Genomic DNA, 21,830 nt, shown 5'->3' with positions numbered 1-21,830 from the left:
CCTTCGCGTTCGATTTCGATGGCTTCTTGGCCACTTTCGGTGGAGGGGCTGCACTCTTGGGCCCGCGTTGCCGCTTGCTCGCCGGAGTGTCTTTAATGGCACTCTCAGTCGAGCGTTGCCTCTTGGTGGCCATCATCTCCTCCACCTTATTGGCATATTCGCCATTCGACGCCCTCATCTGTGGCATCTGGGCGTAATGTAGTCGGCCCTCCTCTACCCGCTGCTCGGCCCAGGCTAGCTTGACCTTCTCCTCCTGGGAGATGTCTACTTTACCTTGCAGCCGGCTTTTGATATTGAGGGCCGCTTTGTATTGTGCTTTGGCCTTCATCCCCTCCTTGGAACGCTTCGGCCCTTCCCTACGCAGGGAGCTGGTGCCTGGTTCCGGTGAGCGGAGAAGGCTCTCTTCCTCCGTCCTGCTCATAGAGAGCACGCTCTCCAGATCCGTGTCTGTGTCGACTACGGCATCTGTGCTGCTCAACTTGCAGGCTGCGGAGTGAGTTGTTTTTGTTGTTGTTGTTTGTTACCTTTACCACATCAATATTTCTGAAAGTAGTGCTCTTAATTGCTAGGGTCAGATGCGACTGAGAGATGAGTTGCTCACTTTTGAAATCGTTTGCTGTTAAGTTTTCTGTTAATTATTGTGATATTACGCCATTCTGTCAACCGATGTCTTAGTAAGACTTTGGGTCGAGCTTCAGCTTGGACAAACAATGAAGTTGTTTGTCAATTGCTTGGGCAAATACTCGTACTCAGATTAGTCAGGACGCCATTCAGCTTCGAATTCCATTCCCTTCCTGACTGCTTCAATCCATATATTGCCTTTTTAAGCAGCATAGCCTTCGCTGGATAAGCTCGATCAATGTACCCTTGTGGTTGCTTCATGTACACCGTATCGCTCAGGTCACTGTTGAGGTATGCCGTACATACATCCATTTGGTTGACATATAATTTCAATTCTGCTGCTAGCGCAAGAATAAATCGCACGCTCTCCAGTCTACAGACTGGAGAAAATGTTTCCGCATAGTTTATGCCGTACTGCTGGGAGCAACCTTTTGCCACCAGCCGCGCCTTGAAACGTTCGATTTGACCATCTTTGTCGCGTTTCAGGCTATATACCCATTTGCATCCCACTGCTCGTTGTCCTGCCGGTAAGTCTGCCAACTGCCATGTCTCGTTTGCCATTAATGCCTCATATTCGCGTTGCATCGCTTCGGACCAATGTGATGCATGAATACTGATCAACGCCTCCTCGTAGGATACTGGAATCTTTACGTCGCTGGCAATCAGAGCACCAAGAATGTACTCCTTTCTCGGACGGCCAGGTTTGCCGGACCGAATCAGCCTTGGTCTGCCAGGTCCAACGCGAGGAGCTGGCTCATCTGACTCAACCTTTTCTGTTGCGCTCTCGTACCCATCAGTACCGCTGCTACTGGGATTCTCCCCGTCAACGCTTGCACCATGGCTGCTGTCTCCACCGCTGCTGTCAATGTCATCAGTATCGCCGCCTGACTGCATGCTAACTTCTGCCTTCGGAAGTTCGAATGTGACTGTATTCTTGTCGTCTTGGATCTCGTCAAAGAGAACATCTCGCCTTTCAATCACCTGATGAGACACAGGGTCATACAGTCGATAGCCCTTAGCCGCTACTGAATATCCAATCATGCGATATTCTTTGCCTTTTGGTTGAAGTTTACTCTTCCTTGGACCCTAGTCCAAAGCTACTGCAACGGAGCCAAAAACCTTTAGATGACCAACAAAAAGTTTCTTACCAGTCCATGCTTCCATAGGCGTCATACTGGTCAGCGCCTTGGTCGGTGATCGATTCCGTACATACACAGCTGCGTTGACTGCCTCAGCCCACAAGTATTCGCCTAATCCTGACTGGACCAGCATACATCTTGACATTTCCACCAGAGTGCGGTTTGCCCTCTCAGCAACGCCGTTTTTCTGTGGAGTGTACGCCACTGTCAGCTGCCTCTCAATCCCATTAGTTTTCAGAAATTCATCAAACGATTTGTTGACAAATTCACCGCCATTGTCGCTCCGGATACATTTGAGACTTTTTCCCGTTTGCCGTTCAACCAGGGTTTTGAACTCGACGAACTTCTGGAAGACTTCATCCTTTGTCCGCAGGAAATACACAAATATACGCCTTGATTTGTCATCGATGAAGGTTAGAAAATACTTTGATCCAGCAAGCGACTGTGTGCCAAAGGGCCCGCACACATCTGCATGAACTAGTTCCAATATATCTTGAGCTCTAATGGTGGTTGCAACAGGAAATGGTTGCGCATAAATCTTGCTGACCATACATGTTTTGCAATTCATATTCGCCGGGAAAACCATATTTTCAATGCCGCGCACCATTCCTTTGCTGATCAAATCTTTCATATTACTGATGTTCAAGTGGCCGTACCGTTTATGCCACAGGGCACCATCAGCCTTAACCGCCGCAAAACAGTTGTTTTGTTTTCCTCGAAACATATACAAGTTTCCAACTCTGTTCGCCTTTACAATGCATTCGCCATTTTGGATAACTCGTGCATATTCTTGTCCAAAAGTGACGACACATTTATTCTGTACAGCGCTGCTCACCGAGAAATAATTTCCATTCATTTCGGGCACATAGAGAACATTCTTTAACAGCAGCGTGCATATCTCTGTCTTCAGCTCTACTTCCCCTTTTCCTTCAGCTTTTAGGAAACCGGAGTCAGCCAGACCAATCATTTCTGTGTGTTTCTTGAACTTTATGAATAACTGTTTCTCACAACACATGTGGCTTGTGGCACCACTATCCAAACACCACATACTCTTTTTCAAATTATCTGCGTCCAACGCATTTAATGGACTTCACTGCTTGTTCTCCACTCTTGCTGCCCTTTCCACATTTGCGCTCTCCTTCTTACACTGAGCCTTCATATGCCCGCGCTCACCACACTTGAAACATATCATTGTATTGTTTCTCTTCTTTAGCGCTCTGTGCGCGGCCGGCTTATGTGTGCGGTATATGCCTTTGCGTATTCCTTTTGATCTTTTGTGTTTCCCTTTCGTTCGCCTTCTTCCTTCAGTTTTACGCATAGAACATCGAAAGTCGGCAGACTGTCGCGCGTCTCTATGGCGACAACGAAATTTTCGAATTGTTCTGGAAGGCTTGACAACAAAACAATTGAGCGCAGTTCATCATTTAGCTCGATTCCTACTGACCCAAGGCCATCAAGAGTATCCACGAACTCATTAATGTATGTAGCTTGAAATGCTTTGCCTTTGGTCCATGCGCTTGCTTACTAATTTCTTGTACAGTTTAACCTTTCGTACAGGTCCACTTGGTTGATGAACACACGACTTACTGCAATTTTTAATGTATCCCAACTGTGAAGTTTTCACACTCAATGTGATCATGGCCAGCGCCTTTTCATCCTTGGCCTGCCAATTCACACCTTCGGGAACATTCGTTGGTAGCAGGTCACCAGATGCCACACTCCACAATTCAGCGTGCACCAACACAGACCGCATTTGAATACACCAGGAGTCATAATTTCCCTCCTCTAATTTGTCTATTTGATACATCCCGCTCATTGCTGATTATCGTTTAGTCTCTGAGTCACACCGATGTTAATAGTTCGTAACTAAAACAATCACTTTACTTTTAATTTACAAAATCCGAACCTGGGCCCATAACCTGTTGGACAGAATTTCGCTGCCGTTGCAAGGGAAGTTCTTGTACCGAAAAGTAAAAACGCAACCATTCATATGTACGGTTTATTTGTGACTAATAAATGCTCTGCTCGCTGGCAGATAGAGACCGAAACGAAAGGGAGAACAAAAAGGGAGATAAGAGAACGTCGCTTCGTTACGTCTTTCACTCATACATACGTCTACATACTCATATGTCTGTCAATACATGCGTGCATTGCTAGAGATGGTCATTCTTCAACAAAAGCAACATTAGCCGAAGAGCTACCTACAAAAGAGAAGACGATGTTTCCTGATTCCCAATTCGTAGGCTATTGATAAATAATCAGTGGGAGAATATTCAAATCCTGGCTAATTTGAATATTCCCCCACTGATTGTTTATAAATAGCCTACGAATTGGGAATCAGGAAACATCGTCTTCTCTTTTGTAGGTAGCTCATGTGTGATTAGCCGATTTCTCACACATTTCAAGCATCAAAGCAGAGAGCAGACAGAACGGAACAGAACAGAACAGAACACAACAGAGCGGAGAAGACGTTGAGCTGACGGCTGGAGGGATCAGATCCCACAGAAGAAGCCGCCTTGATATTTACGAAAAGGGCCGCCTATAAATCGCAAGATTTCAGCACTGCCCAGGGCTTTATCTAAAGCTCCATTCGGAACAGTATTCAAAGCATAAAGCGCAACCAATTGATTGCTAATTTATATTGATGTGTCGATTATTTTATGATTATTCTTTATGATCGTTAAATTTTGATATACCAAAAGGCGAGCGAGATCGAACACCAAACTTGATTCAAATTTGTAGATCACTTTGAACAATCAAGCCACTCCCTGAGTACTTCTCAGGCCTTGTCTTACCTTGTCTTCAGTTGGATTGTTATAATTTAATAACTACACGGGAGGGCAAATAAAGTCTGTAGTTCAGGTACCACAAAAACCACTTAAAGACGCTTTCTTTAATTGCCCCCAAAACGAAGATTTGGTTTTTATTTTTCGAGAAACCTGTGGGGTAGCTTTCGGCTGCGGATGTGGCTGTGACTGTGGCTCTGACTGTGGCTCTGCCTCCAGCTGCTGGCCAGCTCCATGGACAGACAGTCATTTGTGTGAAAATCATCGTAGCATGAAGCGTTGTCAAATACCGTTTGTTGCGGGGGTCGGTCCACTCTCATGCTTTTGTTTCGGCCATTTCAAGGTCTGTACAGAAACCGTCTGTTGGGTCAGACCTCCCTCCATTGACCAGAGCAGAGCTCTAACAATGCGAGTTCTGGCATCATTTTCATAGAAACGGCATTAGAAGTTACTCATACGCAGCGTGGGTTGGATAAGATTAACGAAAGCCCACTGTGAGGAACCGCGGTTCCACAGGCCGAATTCGACCAAAGCATAGCCGGATAAAGGCGGTGGGACGGTCGGTTAAAGGCTGATGGCTGGCTGGATAAGGCGAAGGTCAGCCCAGATACCCACGGATATCCGGATGCGGCGAAGAGGCCAAGGGCCCCGAGAGGAGAAGTGTCCCGCTCTCGGAGCGAGAGAAACGCGAGAGGCAGAGGAGACGGCGGGATCGGGCCGGCAGCGATCCGACGCATGACCAAATGTGGGCATGGGATCACGCCACCGGCCAGGCCCCGTTACGAAGGCCGTGGAAACCAGGAGACGGCGATGGAAAAGTACCAACGCCGAGCCGGGGCCCGTCAAGGGGCTATAAAAGGAGGCTGCGGCAACGAAGCGGGGCTCTTTTTCCGTGGAGAATTGATCGCGCGCGCACGTTGAAACCCCGCCGAAACGTAAGAGTGATACCCGGTACGGTTCGAAGAAGTGCAGTGAAGTGAATAGCAACAGGAAGACAGGCACCGCCTGCCCCCAGAGTGAGTCTAAGTTAAGAGGTGATCCACAGTTGCCGGCGGAAGCTAAGAGGGGAGTGCGAGACGTAGAGTGCGGATTTGCGTGGCGGGCCAAAGCAATAGCGGAGGTCAAACTGCCCCAATCATTAGCCTCAACGCTGCCACACCCGACGAGAGCCCACGCGTGGTGGAGATCCATAGATAAGCTGAATTGTAGCATCTAGCCCTAAGTCTTAATATAATTACGAATAAAGAGAAATTCGATTAAAGAAAAGGAAGGTCTTATCATTTGTCGTGGGGGGCAACAATAAAAATACGTTGCGACGAATCGGCCGACCGCTGAGCGAGCCCAGCAAACTCAAGCGAACCAAGAAGCAGGTTCGTTACAACTGGCGCCCAACGTGGGGCCTACAACGACAAATAGTAGTACAAAGGGAGGAGAAATATAGACGAGAGAATGGGGAAGGGACAATGGATCCACCGGTTGAGAAAGGAGGAGCTTGTCCAATGCGGCCACGCCTTCGGCGTGCGGCTGGAGGGCACAGTGGACGAAATGAAAAGAACATTTAAGGATTGGATGAGGGAACCCGAGGGTGAGTCGGAGTGGGCCGATCTGATTGAGGTATGGGAGTGTCGGGCGGACAGGTCCTCGCCGACACCCCGGGTGGACGACAAACAAGCCGCATACGAGCACCTGGCACCCCCACCCGGCGCAGCCGCCGCGGCGCTGTGGAGGTCCCCAGTCGACATACAGAGAGAATTGATCGCGAGTCTCTCAGTGCCAATACCGGAACGCTCGCACACAGGGACGCCTAGCAGGCCCCGCCACCAAGGAAGGGATCGAAGCCGAGAGACCGAAAGAGGGAGAACCGAACCAGCCACCATAAGGCCAGCACACCTGGACTACGCTAGAGTAGCGAACCAGGTGAGAGAGTGGTCGTTCCGGTTCGACGGGACGACGAAGCCTCTCGAGTTCTTGGAGCAGGTCGAGTGGTCCGCCGAGACGTACGGTCTGGATCCGGATCTAATCCCAAGGGCGATGCCAGAGCTGCTGAAGGGGCGGGCGCTGATGTGGTTCGTGGCGAACAACCGACAGTGGAGAACGTGGAAAGAGTTCTCGTCCAGCTACCAGGCTTACTTTCTGCAGCGGGGATATGTTGAGAAGTTGCTGCAGGAAGTAAGGATGCGGAAATAGAAATGGGGCGAGCCATTCAAAGAGTATATGGTAGAGATGCAGACACTTATGCGACCCCTGAAATGTCCCCAAGAGGAGCAAACGGAGCTGATTCGTGAGAATAGCATGCCCGATCTGCGAGCGTATATGAGGCCACACCAGTGCAGGGATCTCGACACCATGATGGAATTGGCAGACGAGTTCGAGGCGTTGGAGAGGGACCGCCTAGAGTTCCAACGGGAGAATCCAACCGTGAAAGCCCGGGCAGCGAATCCCTTCCACAAGCCAGCCGAGACGACGGCATGTCGACGGTGCAAAGACGGCCCGCTGGACGGAGCAGCACGGGAGGAAAGGGGAGCGCGTGTCCTTATGCCGACACAGACCAACGGCAATATCGAGAACGGATATGTCAAGAATCCGGCCCAGGCCCGAAGGTGTGGTAGAGCGGATCATTGGAGCCGGGAGTGCAACGGCCGACCTCTCACCTACTGCTGGAGATGCGGAAAAGTGGGCATCTCGGCATGGCAATGCTGCAGGAAGACGGGAAACGCCCCGCGACCCACGCCGCGGAGGGCCGTGCCAGGGTCGCAAGAAACGGTCCCTCAAGCCTAGTCGGCAGGCTGACCAGCGAGGAGGAACAGTTATCCGCAGTAGTGGAGGTCGCGGGCATGGAGCTGCAAGCCACGGTGTATACAGGAGCTACCAGCAATTTCGTGAGCCTGCTGGGGGACCGACTAAAGGGTGAAGGCCGGGAGGCGGCGGCAAGGAAAAGGGTGAGGTTGGCGGATGGCCATAGCCAGGAGGTCACGTGCCAGATTGAAACGAAGGTATGCTTTGGGAACAAGGAGATCCCAATGGTGCTACTCGTATTGCCGGGTGTGATTGATGAGTTAGTGTTGGGATGGGATTTTCTCCGCGCGGTCGGGGCAGTGGTGACCTGTGCAGGGCACAGGGTGGTGATCCCTGCCCAAAATCGGGAACGAGGAGACCAGGAGGAAAGACTGTCCGTGGCGAAGGCCGAAGCTGGAGACACGGCTCCGGAGTCCGACAACGAAACGGACAAGACCCTAAGAGTGGGCGCCAGAGGGGTGTCAGCGGGCATGAGGCAGAATGAGGGGGCGAGGGAAGAGCCAGTGGAGGAATTCTTAGCCCGAGAGTTAGAGGCATTTTCCAAGATCGAGGGGGTGTCTAATGTGGCGGTGCACACAATCACCATGAGTGACCCGCAACCGATTAAGCAAAGATATTACCCTAAGAACCCCAAAATGCAGACCGAGATTAACCAGAAAGTGGACGAACTATTAGAAATGGGATGCATAGAGCCGTCAAAGAGCCCCTACAGTTCGCCTATAGTGATGGTAAAGAAGAAAAATGGCAAATGGAGATTGTGCGTGGACTTTCGTCAAGCTAACGCGAGATCAGTAAAGGAGCGTACCCAATGCCCAGGATCGATTACATACATCCTCGATCAACTGCGGGAAGCGAAATTCATAAGTAGCCTAGCTCTGAAGGATGGATATTGGCAGATCCCCCTGGCCGAGAGCAGCCGGCCGATCACGGCGTTCACGGTGCCCGGAAAGGGGCTATACCAATGGAAGGTGATGCCGTTTGGGTTACACTCCGCGTCGGCCACCTTTCAACGGGCGTTAGACCAAGTGATTGGGCCAGAAATGATGCCGCACGCGTTCGCGTACCAGGATGACATAGTGGTCATCGGGCGAACAGAGGAAGAACACCGAAGAAACCTGAAAGAGGTGTTTCGACGGCTGCGCTTGGCTAACCTGCGGCTGAACGCAGACAAGTGCGAGTTCTTTAGGAAAGAGCTGCGGTATCTAGGCCACAAGGTGATAAAAGGAGGCTGCGGCAACGAAGCGGGGCTCTTTTTCCGTGGAGAAGTGATCGCGCGCGCACGTTGAAACCCCGCCGAAACGTAAGAGTGATACCCGGTACGGTTCGAAGAAGTGCAGTGAAGTGAATAGCAACAGGAAGACAGGCACCGCCTGCCCCAGAGTGAGTCTAAGTTAAGAGGTGATCCACAGTTGCCGGCGGAAGCTAAGAGGGGAGTGCGAGACGTAGAGTGCGGATTTGCGTGGCGGGCCAAAGCAATAGCGGAGGTCAAACTGCCCCAATCATTAGCCTCAACGCTGCCACACCCGACGAGAGCCCACGCGTGGTGGAGATCCATAGATAAGCTGAATTGTAGCATCTAGCCCTAAGTCTTAATATAATTACGAATAAAGAGAAATTCGATTAAAGAAAAGGAAGGTCTTATCATTTGTCGTGGGGGGCAACAATAAAAATACGTTGCGACGAATCGGCCGACCGCTGAGCGAGCCCAGCAAACTCAAGCGAACCAAGAAGCAGGTTCGTTACAACTGGCGCCCAACGTGGGGCCTACAACGACAAATAGTAGTACAAAGGGAGGAGAAATATAGACGAGAGAATGGGGAAGGGACAATGGATCCACCGGTTGAGAAAGGAGGAGCTTGTCCAATGCGGCCACGCCTTCGGCGTGCGGCTGGAGGGCACAGTGGACGAAATGAAAAGAACATTTAAGGAGTGGATGAGGGAACCCGAGGGTGAGTCGGAGTGGGCCGATCTGATTGAGGTATGGGAGTGTCGGGCGGACAGGTCCTCGCCGACACCCCGGGTGGACGACAAACAAGCCGCATACGAGCACCTGGCACCCCCACCCGGCGCAGCCGCCGCGGCGCTGTGGAGGTCCCCAGTCGACATACAGAGAGAATTGATCGCGAGTCTCTCAGTGCCAATACCGGAACGCTCGCACACAGGGACGCCTAGCAGGCCCCGCCACCAAGGAAGGGATCGAAGCCGAGAGACCGAAAGAGGGAGAACCGAACCAGCCACCATAAGGCCAGCACACCTGGACTACGCTAGAGTAGCGAACCAGGTGAGAGAGTGGTCGTTCCGGTTCGACGGGACGACGAAGCCTCTCGAGTTCTTGGAGCAGGTCGAGTGGTCCGCCGAGACGTACGGTCTGGATCCGGATCTAATCCCAAGGGCGATGCCAGAGCTGCTGAAGGGGCGGGCGCTGATGTGGTTCGTGGCGAACAACCGACAGTGGAGAACGTGGAAAGAGTTCTCGTCCAGCTACCAGGCTTACTTTCTGCAGCGGGGATATGTTGAGAAGTTGCTGCAGGAAGTAAGGATGCGGAAATAGAAATGGGGCGAGCCATTCAAAGAGTATATGGTAGAGATGCAGACACTTATGCGACCCCTGAAATGTCCCCAAGAGGAGCAAACGGAGCTGATTCGTGAGAATAGCATGCCCGATCTGCGAGCGTATATGAGGCCACACCAGTGCAGGGATCTCGACACCATGATGGAATTGGCAGACGAGTTCGAGGCGTTGGAGAGGGACCGCCTAGAGTTCCAACGGGAGAATCCAACCGTGAAAGCCCGGGCAGCGAATCCCTTCCACAAGCCAGCCGAGACGACGGCATGTCGACGGTGCAAAGACGGCCCGCTGGACGGAGCAGCACGGGAGGAAAGGGGAGCGCGTGTCCTTATGCCGACACAGACCAACGGCAATATCGAGAACGGATATGTCAAGAATCCGGCCCAGGCCCGAAGGTGTGGTAGAGCGGATCATTGGAGCCGGGAGTGCAACGGCCGACCTCTCACCTACTGCTGGAGATGCGGAAAAGTGGGCATCTCGGCATGGCAATGCTGCAGGAAGACGGGAAACGCCCCGCGACCCACGCCGCGGAGGGCCGTGCCAGGGTCGCAAGAAACGGTCCCTCAAGCCTAGTCGGCAGGCTGACCAGCGAGGAGGAACAGTTATCCGCAGTAGTGGAGGTCGCGGGCATGGAGCTGCAAGCCACGGTGTATACAGGAGCTACCAGCAATTTCGTGAGCCTGCTGGGGGACCGACTAAAGGGTGAAGGCCGGGAGGCGGCGGCAAGGAAAAGGGTGAGGTTGGCGGATGGCCATAGCCAGGAGGTCACGTGCCAGATTGAAACGAAGGTATGCTTTGGGAACAAGGAGATCCCAATGGTGCTACTCGTATTGCCGGGTGTGATTGATGAGTTAGTGTTGGGATGGGATTTTCTCCGCGCGGTCGGGGCAGTGGTGACCTGTGCAGGGCACAGGGTGGTGATCCCTGCCCAAAATCGGGAACGAGGAGACCAGGAGGAAAGACTGTCCGTGGCGAAGGCCGAAGCTGGAGACACGGCTCCGGAGTCCGACAACGAAACGGACAAGACCCTAAGAGTGGGCGCCAGAGGGGTGTCAGCGGGCATGAGGCAGAATGAGGGGGCGAGGGAAGAGCCAGTGGAGGAATTCTTAGCCCGAGAGTTAGAGGCATTTTCCAAGATCGAGGGGGTGTCTAATGTGGCGGTGCACACAATCACCATGAGTGAGCCGCAACCGATTAAGCAAAGATATTACCCTAAGAACCCCAAAATGCAGACCGAGATTAACCAGAAAGTGGACGAACTATTAGAAATGGGATGCATAGAGCCGTCAAAGAGCCCCTACAGTTCGCCTATAGTGATGGTAAAGAAGAAAAATGGCAAATGGAGATTGTGCGTGGACTTTCGTCAAGCTAACGCGAGATCAGTAAAGGAGCGTACCCAATGCCCAGGATCGATTACATACATCCTCGATCAACTGCGGGAAGCGAAATTCATAAGTAGCCTAGCTCTGAAGGATGGATATTGGCAGATCCCCCTGGCCGAGAGCAGCCGGCCGATCACGGCGTTCACGGTGCCCGGAAAGGGGCTATACCAATGGAAGGTGATGCCGTTTGGGTTACACTCCGCGTCGGCCACCTTTCAACGGGCGTTAGACCAAGTGATTGGGCCAGAAATGATGCCGCACGCGTTCGCGTACCAGGATGACATAGTGGTCATCGGGCGAACAGAGGAAGAACACCGAAGAAACCTGAAAGAGGTGTTTCGACGGCTGCGCTTGGCTAACCTGCGGCTGAACGCAGACAAGTGCGAGTTCTTTAGGAAAGAGCTGCGGTATCTAGGCCACAAGGTGACCGGCGAGGGGATATGTACAGACCCCGAGAAAGTCGCAGCCATAGCCGAATTGAAACCGCCGACAAATGTCAAGGAGCTGAGACAGTACTTGGGAGTGGCCTCATGGTACCGGAGGTTCGTGCCCGACTTCGCCCCCCTCGTGCAGCCCCTGACCGGGCTCCTCAAGAAGAAGACGGAATGGGTCTGGACACAAGAACGGCAAGAAGCGTTCGAGGAGGTGAAAAGACGACTAGTGGCGGACCCCGTGCTGGCGTGCCCCGACTTCTCGAAGAAGTTCATTCTGCAGACAGACGCCAGTGATTACGGGCTGGGTGCGATTCTCACGCAGGAGACGGAAAGGGGCGAACGGCTAATATCATACGCTAGCAGGACGCTAAATGGACCCGAAAGGAACTATTCGGCGACCGAGAAAGAATGTCTGGCCATTGTTTGGGCCATCCGCCGGTTCAGGCCATACTTGGAAGGTTATCGCTTCAAGGTGGTCACGGACCACATGGCTCTGAAATGGCTAAATAGCATAGAAAGTCCGTCGGGAAGAGTGGCGAGATGGGCATTAGAGCTACAGCAGTACGACTTTGAAGTCGCGTACAGGAAAGGACAGCTCAACGTGGTAGCCGACGCACTCTCCCGACAACCGGTGGAGGAGCGAGGCCGTCGGATAAGAAATGAGGAGGGAACACAACCAGTAGGCGAGCCGCCCTGCAAGTGGTTAGAGGGCATGGTAGAAAAGATCAGAAAAGAATACCCGAAGTACCCCGACTATGTGGAGAAGAGGGGAAACTTGTACCGGCACATTCCTCACCGGGCAGGGAGCGAAGAAGTCGCCTCGTGGAAGTTATGTGTGCCGAAATATGCCCGAGAAAGGGTTTTAAAGGAAAGCCACGATAGCCCGGAAGCAGGCCACGCCGGCGGAAGGAGAACCGCGGCACGGGTGGCGGCAAGATATTACTGGCCAGGGATGTACAGGGACGTGAGGGCCTACGTGCGGAAGTGCGAACTATGTCTTCGCTTTAAGCCAAGTCAGATACAAGCGGCAGGAGAAATGTTGACACAGGTGCCGGAAGAACCATGGGCAACGGTATGCGCGGACTTTGTGGGTCCTCTGCCGAGGTCGAAACATGGGAACTCGATGCTGTTGGTGCTGGTGGATCGATTCTCCAAGTGGACCGAGTTGGTGCCGCTGAGGAAGACCACAGCAGAGGCACTAATAAAGGCCTGTCGAGAGCGCATAATAGCCCGTTTTGGCACGCCCAAAGTCTTCATTACGGAAAATGGGGTGCAGTTTGCAAGCAGGGCATTTACAAGATTCCTGGAGCAGCTAGGAGTTCGCCACCAGTTTACGGCGCCATACACGCCGCAAGAGAATCCGACAGAGCGAACGAACAGAACGGTAAAGACCATGATAGTTCAGTTCACCGAGGGTGATCAAAGGTGTTGGGATGAAAAATGGCCGGAGCTGATGCTGGCCATGAATTCGGGAGTGTCGGATACAACGGGATATTCACTGGCGTTCGTGGTGCAAGGAAGGGAACCCGGGCTGCCAAAGGCCCTATATGACGAGGAGACGGTAGGCACGGGACAAGGCACAGAGACGCCGGATGAAAATGCGAAGAAATTAAAGGAGATGTTTCAGTTGGTTCGACGCAACTTGGAAAGGGCAGCCCAGGATCAGGCCAGGCATTACAACCTGAGAAGAAGACCGTGGAGACCCAAAGTGGGAGAGGTCGTGTGGGCCAAACAGCACCACCTTTCCAATGCAGCGGAGGGATTCGCCGCGAAGCTGGCACCAAGGTACGATGGGCCATACCAGATAGAGGACTTTCTATCCCCGGTTATCTGCAACCTAAGAAAGGAGGGCGACAGGAAGAAGAGAACGGCACACATACGAGATCTGAAACCCCAACCCGAGGAGCGACAGACACAGGGGTGAAGGAGAATGGCTGTAATAGGTCGCCCTAAAGGGTCACGCAGGACCAGGAACGGTAGAGTGCCACGCAGGACACTGGGGAAGGGTGCCGCGAAGGACACGCACGAAACTCGTCAGCACGCAGGGTGATGGACTTGTGCACTTAGATTAAAAAAAAAAAAAAAAAGGCGAACAGGAAGACTGTGGTTGGAGAAATCTGAAAAAAAAGCGAAAATTAGTAAAAAGAAAGGAAAATAAAACGAGAAGAGGAAAAGCTCAGCAAACCTCAACAGGAAACGCGTCACCCAAAGCTGGGAGGCGAATCCAGGGTCGGGGAGTGTAATCTCAGACAGCGGATGACCAGGAAAAACCCAGGGGCCAGGCTCACGCCTCAACGCGGACTCACGGGGCAACTACGAGCGTCGGGCCGGAACGACGGGTGCCGCTCATGCGTGGACTACCGGGCGAGGAGTCGGATGATCCTCGGGTCCGAGCCACTGTGTGCGGGAGACACCTGTCAAAAGAGTCCGGCCGGTGGCGCATAGGAGTTGCCCTGGGATGTGAGCCCAAGATTCCAGCCCGGGCGGAGGGTCGGAGGACCCATTGTTCACGAGCGGAATCGCGGCAAGCGGCCCGCATTGAGGGCAGAGGGCGAGCTGGAAAGGGAGAAAGGATTGAGTAAAAGTCATCCGGGTCGGGAGAACTCACCCAGGCCAAGGAGGGTCCGAGCAGCACGGGATGAAGAAGACAGGTCGGCGGTGGCATGTAAGAATAAATAGCAATTTTTATAACGATTAAAAGTAAATAATTAGCAATCCATTAATCCATTAAATAGCAATTAAAATAAACAAGAATAAAGGGCTAAATAAAAATTGTGAATAAGCAAAAATAAAATGGGGGAATAAAAAGCAAAATAATCATGAACGGGAAGGGGGTGGGTCCATCAAAGATGGAAAAGTGTTATCCATGAGCCAACAGAGAAACGCGGCGAGAACACAACAGTATCAAAAAAAAAAAAGGGATAAGGCGAAATCGGATAGAGAGCGGAGAGCGCGACGGCACTCACACAACCAGGGGAAAGATGCCGTTAGAGAGCGCGGCCGGCAGAGAGACGAGGCTGAGGGCCATGAGTACAAACGCAACAACCGTTAGAACCAGGCAGGAGAGACCGAAACACGGAGCACCGGCACCGGTAGAGGGAACGATTGGCAATGCAACGCGTGTATATAGGCGGGTGGAAAACGGAACAGCGAACACTTGAAGGTAATTATCCCCAGAAAGAACGCAAGAAAAAGTAGCAAGAATAAAAAAATGGAGATGAAACGCGGGCTCAACCACGAGGATGGCAGGAAGAAGATGGAGGATATTAGGGCCTTCCTGGAGGAGCAACAGGCGATCGTGGGAGAAGGGGGCTATCGCGCCGGTACTTCTCGTCAGCGACGGGTGTCTCTGCTCTCGCGTAGCGACGAGGAGGATTGGTGCGATGGCTCCCAGTTCCTTCAACTGCTGGCCTCGCCGTTGGTGTCACCGGCGCCATCGGGGCACGACTCGGTGTCGCCGACGGTGTCATCGGATGAGGGCGCCGAGGAGGGCGACGACGAGGTCATATGCACCGACGGCCCGCGCGCGCCAACCGCTCAGGAGAAGGCCAGATGGAGACGGCAGCAAAGGGCGGAGCCGGAGACGAGGAATGGAAGGCCGCTGACCCTGCGCGACAAAATCGAGGCGGTGAGGCGGAGGTTTCAGGAGGCGACGCCGGAGGAGAAGCGCCGGATGCACCAAGTGCTAGAGAGGGCGCGGGCGATCAGGCGGCGGAGGGACGAGCGGATGGAGGCGCGGCGGCGACAGGCGGAAAGAGCCGCCAGTACGGAGGAGCACGGCCAAGAGAGCGACGAGGCGCCGCCCCCCCCCACCATTCCGGGTGGTGCTGCCGCCGATGCAGCCCCGGACCGACGAGGCGGAGACCGAGGGAACGCGGCCTCAGGCCACGGGCAAGCAGGCTACGAACCCCGAGGCCGAGTGGCAGCGGCGGCTGCAGCAGGCCGAGGAGGAGGAGGGCGAGCTGTGGCAACCTACGCCACCGGCCGAGGATGACGAGGGCCCGAGAGGCGGCAGCCGCAGGCCGAGGGGTGCTGCACCAGCAGCACCAGCAGCCGCATCACCAGCAGCAGGGGCAGGAGCAGTGGCAGCAGAAACCACAGTGGAGGGGACCGGAGGCGGCCGTAATGGGACCATACGTATCGCAGGAGGTGCGGACCGCCGTGCGCCAGGGGATGGTGTGGCACCACCAGACCCTGCACATCACGTGGGCCTCGGGGCCCGCCCCGAGCGAAGCCCAGCCAGAGGCCGGCGCCCGGGTGTGGGAGGAGAGTCCACGCGGCAGCAACAACAGGGACCCGCGGAGGAGGGACCCCGGACCCGCCCCCACGACCTCAGCGGCAGCAATGGCGACGGCGGAGGCAGCGACGCGGACTGCAGAAGCGGCGAAGGTGACAGCAGAGACGCAGGCCGCGGAAATGGCGGTGGCGGCCCAGACGGCGACGGCGGTCCAGACGGCGACGGCCGAAGCAGCGGCAGACACGGCGAAGGCCGAAGCAGCGGCAGACACGGCGACGGCGGAGGCAGCGACGCGGACTGCAGAAGCGGCGAAGGTGACAGCAGAGACGCAGGCCGCGGAAATGGCGACGGCGGCCCAGACGGCGACGGCGGTCCAGACGGCGACGGCCGAAGTAGCGGCAGACACGGCGACGGCGGAGGCGGCGACGCGAACGGCAGAGGCGGTGACGACGGCAGCCGGGACGCAGACCGCGGAAACGACGACGGCGGTCCAGACAGCGACGGCCGAGGCAGCGGCATAGGCGGCGACGGCGGCAGCAGGGACGCAGACCGCGGAAACGTCGACGGCGGTCCAGACAGCAACGGCCGAGGCAGCAGCGACGGCGGCGACAGCACCGACGGAGGTGGAACTCGTGGCGTGCGAGCGCGGACCGTGGGTGTGGCCCGCACCGGAGAGGTCGACGGCGGCCGAGCGCCCGGCTCTGAAGCGGCAGGCCTCCTGCCCGGAGCCCTGTGCAGGACCGAAGCGACCGGCCCTGCAACGGCAGAGCTCGGCACCGGCAGCCACGGTCCACTGGACGGCGATCCCGCGGGAGGAGTGGCCGGCGGCGGTAGTCCGCGCGCAGACCCAGATTCGCCTCGTGGGTAGGATGGTGAAGAAGCTGGTGCGCGAGCGGGGTACCCGGTACCGCATTGCGATGTCGGCCACACGCACGGAGGTGTTCCGCGAACAAAAGTAAGGAAAAAAAAAGGGGAAAGGAAAAAAAGAGCAAAAGAGAAAAAAAAAAAAAGGAAAAAACAAGGGCGAAACACGCGGGAAGAAAATGAATAAGGAGAAGACGAAAAAGAGAAAAGTGGAATACTTACTGGGGAGAGATATCGAGTGGACCGCCTAAACGCCCCTACACCTTATCGATAGGCGGGGATTCGGCCCCAGCCAGAAAATTGCAAGGGCTGGCAGCGCCGTCCGAGCAAAGGCGCCAGAGGGCGCCAGGGCGCCCGTGATCCCAGATGCAGTAAGGAGCGCGCGTAAAATAGGGCCGTTTGAATGGGGTAAGCACTGATGTAAAGGTAAAGGCTGATGGCTGGCTGGATAAGGCGAAGGTCAGCCCAGATACCCACGGATATCCGGATGCGGCGAAGAGGCCAAGGGCCCCGAGAGGAGAAGTGTCCCGCTCTCGGAGCGAGAGAAACGCGAGAGGCAGAGGAGACGGCGGGATCGGGCCGGCAGCGATCCGACGCATGACCAAATGTGGGCATGGGATCACGCCACCGGCCAGGCCCCGTTACGAAGGCCGTGGAAACCAGGAGACGGCGATGGAAAAGTACCAACGCCGAGCCGGGGCCCGTCAAGGGGCTATAAAAGGAGGCTGCGGCAACGAAGCGGGGCTCTTTTTCCGTGGAGAAGTGATCGCGCGCGCACGTTGAAACCCCGCCGAAACGTAAGAGTGATACCCGGTACGGGTCGAAGAAGTGCAGTGAAGTGAATAGCAACAGGAAGACAGGCACCGCCTGCCCCCAGAGTGAGTCTAAGTTAAGAGGTGATCCACAGTTGCTGGCGGAAGCTACGAGGGGAGTGCGAGACGTAGAGTGCGGATTTGCGTTGCGGGCCAAAGCAATAGCTGAGGTCAAACTGCCCCAATCATTAGCCTAAACGCTGCCACACCCGACGAGAGCCCACGCGTGGTGGAGATCCATAGATAAGCTGAATTGTAGCATCTAGCCCTAAGTCCTAATATAATTACGAATAAAGAGAAATTCGATTAAAGAAAAGGAAGGTCTTTTCATTTGTCGTTGGGGGCAACAATAAAAATACGTTGCGACGAATCGGCCGACCGCTGAGCGAGCCCAGCAAACTCAAGCGAACCTAGAAGCTGGTGCGTTACACCACATAGACATAGCTCATCCTCCCCATTCTCACTTGACTCTTTGCAGACAGCAGAACGATCTCTAACAACTGCGGTTTCATCGATCCGCAGGGCCAGTTGAGCGCAGCCCTCGCTAATCGGGACATACGGGAATTCCACACTGCCCTGGACAGCGGTGCCCAGGCCAATCGCCAGGACGATCGAATGCCTCTCAGGTGGGCTCCTGCATTCAGCTGCTGCTCGAGTACGGAGCCTCTCCGAATTTGGTGGATCAGGGCGAATTCACGCCCCTCCACCATGTGCTGAAGAATAGAAAGATTGAGGCAGGCACTAAGCTGGAGCTGATCCGACTGAGACGCTAGCGACAGACCGGGCAGTCGGACAAGCGGAGCATTGGCCATCCTCACCAGTTGGAAGACGAGATGACTCCAATCGCATACATCGCCGATTCCAAGGAGCTGCGTTACCTGCTTGTGATGCTCACGGGAGAATTTGATGCCGGTGACATAAAGTTTGACAGCGTCTACACTTACCTGATCTTCCTGCTCTTTGTGTTCTTCATGACCATTGTGCTGTTCAATCTCCTGAATGGTCTGGCTGTCAGCGATACTCAGGGGGGTTTATATTTCCTTTTCTTCCTCGGCTTTATCCAACTGTTTTCTCCCCTCTCTTTTCCCACAGGCCATCAAGGCCCAGGCGGAACTGAACGGCGCCATTGTCCGCACCAATCTGCTGACCCGCTACGAGCAAGTTCTCACTGGCCGAGATGGACACGCTCAGACCTCATCGTCCCAGTTGAACAAAGGCAGTCGGTTCGCTCGAGGAAGACCATGAGCTAGTCACCGGTTCAATCGTAATTTTCTTCATGCTTTTCTTGAGTTTCACGCCCTCGTGGCTTTTCCCACACTTGGGACCCCACTAGGCAGAAAAGCGAAAGGAGAGAAAATCTTCACTGATGAATCGCCTGATCGTATCGGATGGGCTGTTATATACTCACAACACATACTCATTGGCCGCATTTGCGAATCGCTGGGCTGTGAACAAGCTTGAATTGAAAGAGTGTCGGCACTTCGGTGTGCCAAAGATACATATCTTTACCCCTTGAATCAGCTCGTGTTGATTTTTCTGCAGTGCATTGCACTTTGGACTCAGGTCCTAAACGAGAGTCACACACCACACACATGCACATTATTATCATTATCATCATCATTATGATAATGACTGTGAGCGAACGAATGCTGATGAAGGCTCATTGTCAATGTCGAAAGTTATGGGATTGGTTAAGGAAACCCAAGGTGGGATATGAAAAGTATTGCGTTCTGCTCTGGCATAGGATCCCAGCTTTAATATTAGGGGGATTCCCTTTCCAGGCAACGATGCGACAATCAACGGACATTGATTAACAACTATATGTACATATGCATCTACAGTGGGTACACAGCAAGGCAGGCGCGATTAGATACAGGCCAGCGCCGAGCAGCGTAGACACCCAGTACCCTGCCACCCTCCGAGGGAAACAGAGAGCGATGAAGGGGGATCTGTGTGTGCGTATCCAATGAATTAATATTTCATTCTAGAACGCAATTGACTGCGTTAGTTGGGCACACACACACATAGTACATATATGCTGGCAGCGTTCCCATTCAATCTACTCGACGGCTGATGCACGCCAGTAGCCCCCGCTGGAAACTTCCGCAGATTCTGGAACGCAGAGGATGCGGGCTATCGGCGACAGGGGAATACTACTAAGCAGAAAGAGAAGGCGAGTTCATATTATTGCCAATTTAATGCAAGAAAAATAAAGAGAGTGGAGTGGGCGATGCCAAAGGCAGAAGAAAGAAAGGCCGTAAACCAAAAAAAGAAGGCCTGTCTCGCTCTCTCTCGTGGGAATTGACTTTGAATTTCGAATATTTCGGTATCTATTTTCATTGCGGCCAAAAACGGAGAGACGATTCCGTGTATTGCGATGCCAGCATCAACGAAAATAGATGCCCAAATGGAAGTGCAAAAATCTCTGAGGGGAGGGGTGGAGTGTCGGGCGTGTGGCCGTGTGTCTTCTGTCAGTGTGTGATTGGATACTGCTTGCTGCTTTCTGCTTGATGGCTGCCCCTAGAGCACGAGGTGCAGGCGTATCTGGAACACCAGCTGCTCAACGGTCTTCTTCAGGAGCGCCTCCAGGGACAGGATGAATCCCAGGAGGCTGAGGGAGAACAGCCAGGGCGTGGTCATGAGCACGGCAAAGAAGACGAGCGTCTCGTCGCCCCGGGCATTGGCCATGCGCCACAGCAACTGGCGCTGGATGGTGCGCAGCTTGAACTTGCTGTTCCACAATCGGTGGCGCTTCGAGCCGACGGTTTCGTTGAAGCCCACGGTCTTCTCGACCAGCCAGAACACCGCGCAGCACAGCAGTTGCAGCACCAGCAGCACGACCTTGACCACAGCGGTCTTCAAGACGAGGTGGTACAAGGCCACCATGCGCTGACGGTGCTCCGGCTGCATTGTGGAGAGCACGACTGCGCCGAGGGACTCCAGCGGGGAAACCCTGGGGGAAGGGCCGTCGGAGAGCTCCTCCCACTCCGAGTCCGACTCGGTGCGCTCTATCGAGCTGAACTCGCTCTGGCTCTGACAGGTCTGGCTCTGATAGGAGCACGACTCCTCCTCTTGGTCCTCCTCGGTGGGCATCGAGTGGTCGCCCTCGTAGTCGCCCTCGTAGCGGCAGTCGGAGTACTCTTCGTGGGGGTCGTCGTAGTAGTCTCCGCGGCTGTCCGGAGAAGCGCCGCCTGTCCAGAGGAGCTCAACACGGGCGGTGGTCCCATCGAAGCCATCTGTGGCACAGCATTGAATCTGCAGGGGAGCCGGGCGTAAGTTATGTCCTGGGGGGAAGGGGAGTCTGGGCTGCTGCCGCTCACCCATCTGAATCCCCATCGGAGGGAAGGTGGGGGGGTGAGCGTGACCTATTGGACCCATTGGGCGGGACAGCAGAGGACTGGTGTGGATTTGGGCTAGGAAGGGCATCGCATTGAGTCCATTCTTGTCGGCGGAACCTTCGGAGGGACCTGCAGCCCCGGCTGCTGCTGCTGCTGCTGGTCGGTAAAGACGAAGGATCCCATGGATCCGAAAATACCCCGCGAGCGGGTGAATGGGGAACGTGGATTGTTAATAGTTGGGTTCATCTTATTCCAGCACCTGTGAGGAAATATTCGTTCATGGGCTTTGTTTTGTATTTGTATTTTTATTTACTTTATGTTCCCTGTGCTTTCGATATTTGCTGCCGTTCTCTGTGTTGTGCCGCTCTCTCCAGATATTCGTACTGAATGATTTCCAGAGGCAGTTCTAAACGGCTCCAAGTGATAGTTCAGGGCCCACTTCGATGTTGTGTTTCGAATCACAGGTCAGGTGACGTACTTTCCCTGGGCAGAGCAGCGACTTGCAATAGTTTTTCGGCTTTGTTGGTTTGGGATAGGACTTGCGATAAATACCATGCCACCATACTCCTTGGTGTGGCCGAAATGTTGGCTACCATTCTGGGATTAAGGAGTTAAGGGTTAAGGAGAGTTGCGGAGGGTGGGTGGGGGGGGGGAGGTATATTTTTGCTTGACTTTACATCTTCCTTAAGCTGCTGTTTTGTGTCACAGCCAACCTGTCATTTGTACATTGAATTGCTGCTCAAGAGGTCTCTTTGGAGTCCTCTGTTCCCCGTGTACAAATTTACATAAAATCACAGGAAGCACTAAGGATTAATAGGGGGCACTCATCCCCCTCTACTCCCTCTCCCCCTT

At 54.1% G+C, this 21,830-nt stretch overlaps 1 protein-coding gene across 1 annotated transcript in view; it reads right to left on the bottom strand.

Moving 5' to 3' along the window:
* The window catches only part of LOC117195131, a 50,280-nt gene extending 29,311 nt beyond the window's left edge, over positions 1 to 20,969 (bottom strand). Inside the window, exons 1-2 of the mRNA XM_033399783.1 lie at positions 20,961 to 20,969; positions 20,404 to 20,895 (exon numbers count right to left, since the gene is read on the bottom strand). Of these exons, the coding sequence (XP_033255674.1) occupies positions 20,404 to 20,733 (330 nt within the window). The 5' untranslated portion in view covers positions 20,734 to 20,895; positions 20,961 to 20,969. The remainder of the gene's footprint in view (positions 1 to 20,403; positions 20,896 to 20,960) is intronic.
* Between the last annotated feature and the right edge of the window lie 861 nt (positions 20,970 to 21,830).

Source organism: Drosophila miranda (assembly GCF_003369915.1).
Source record: "Drosophila miranda strain MSH22 chromosome Y unlocalized genomic scaffold, D.miranda_PacBio2.1 Contig_Y6_pilon, whole genome shotgun sequence".
NCBI lineage: Eukaryota > Metazoa > Arthropoda > Insecta > Diptera > Drosophilidae > Drosophila > Drosophila miranda.
The sequence above is the reverse complement of the archived record's forward strand: the minus strand, read 5'-3'. Positions and strand labels throughout refer to the sequence as shown.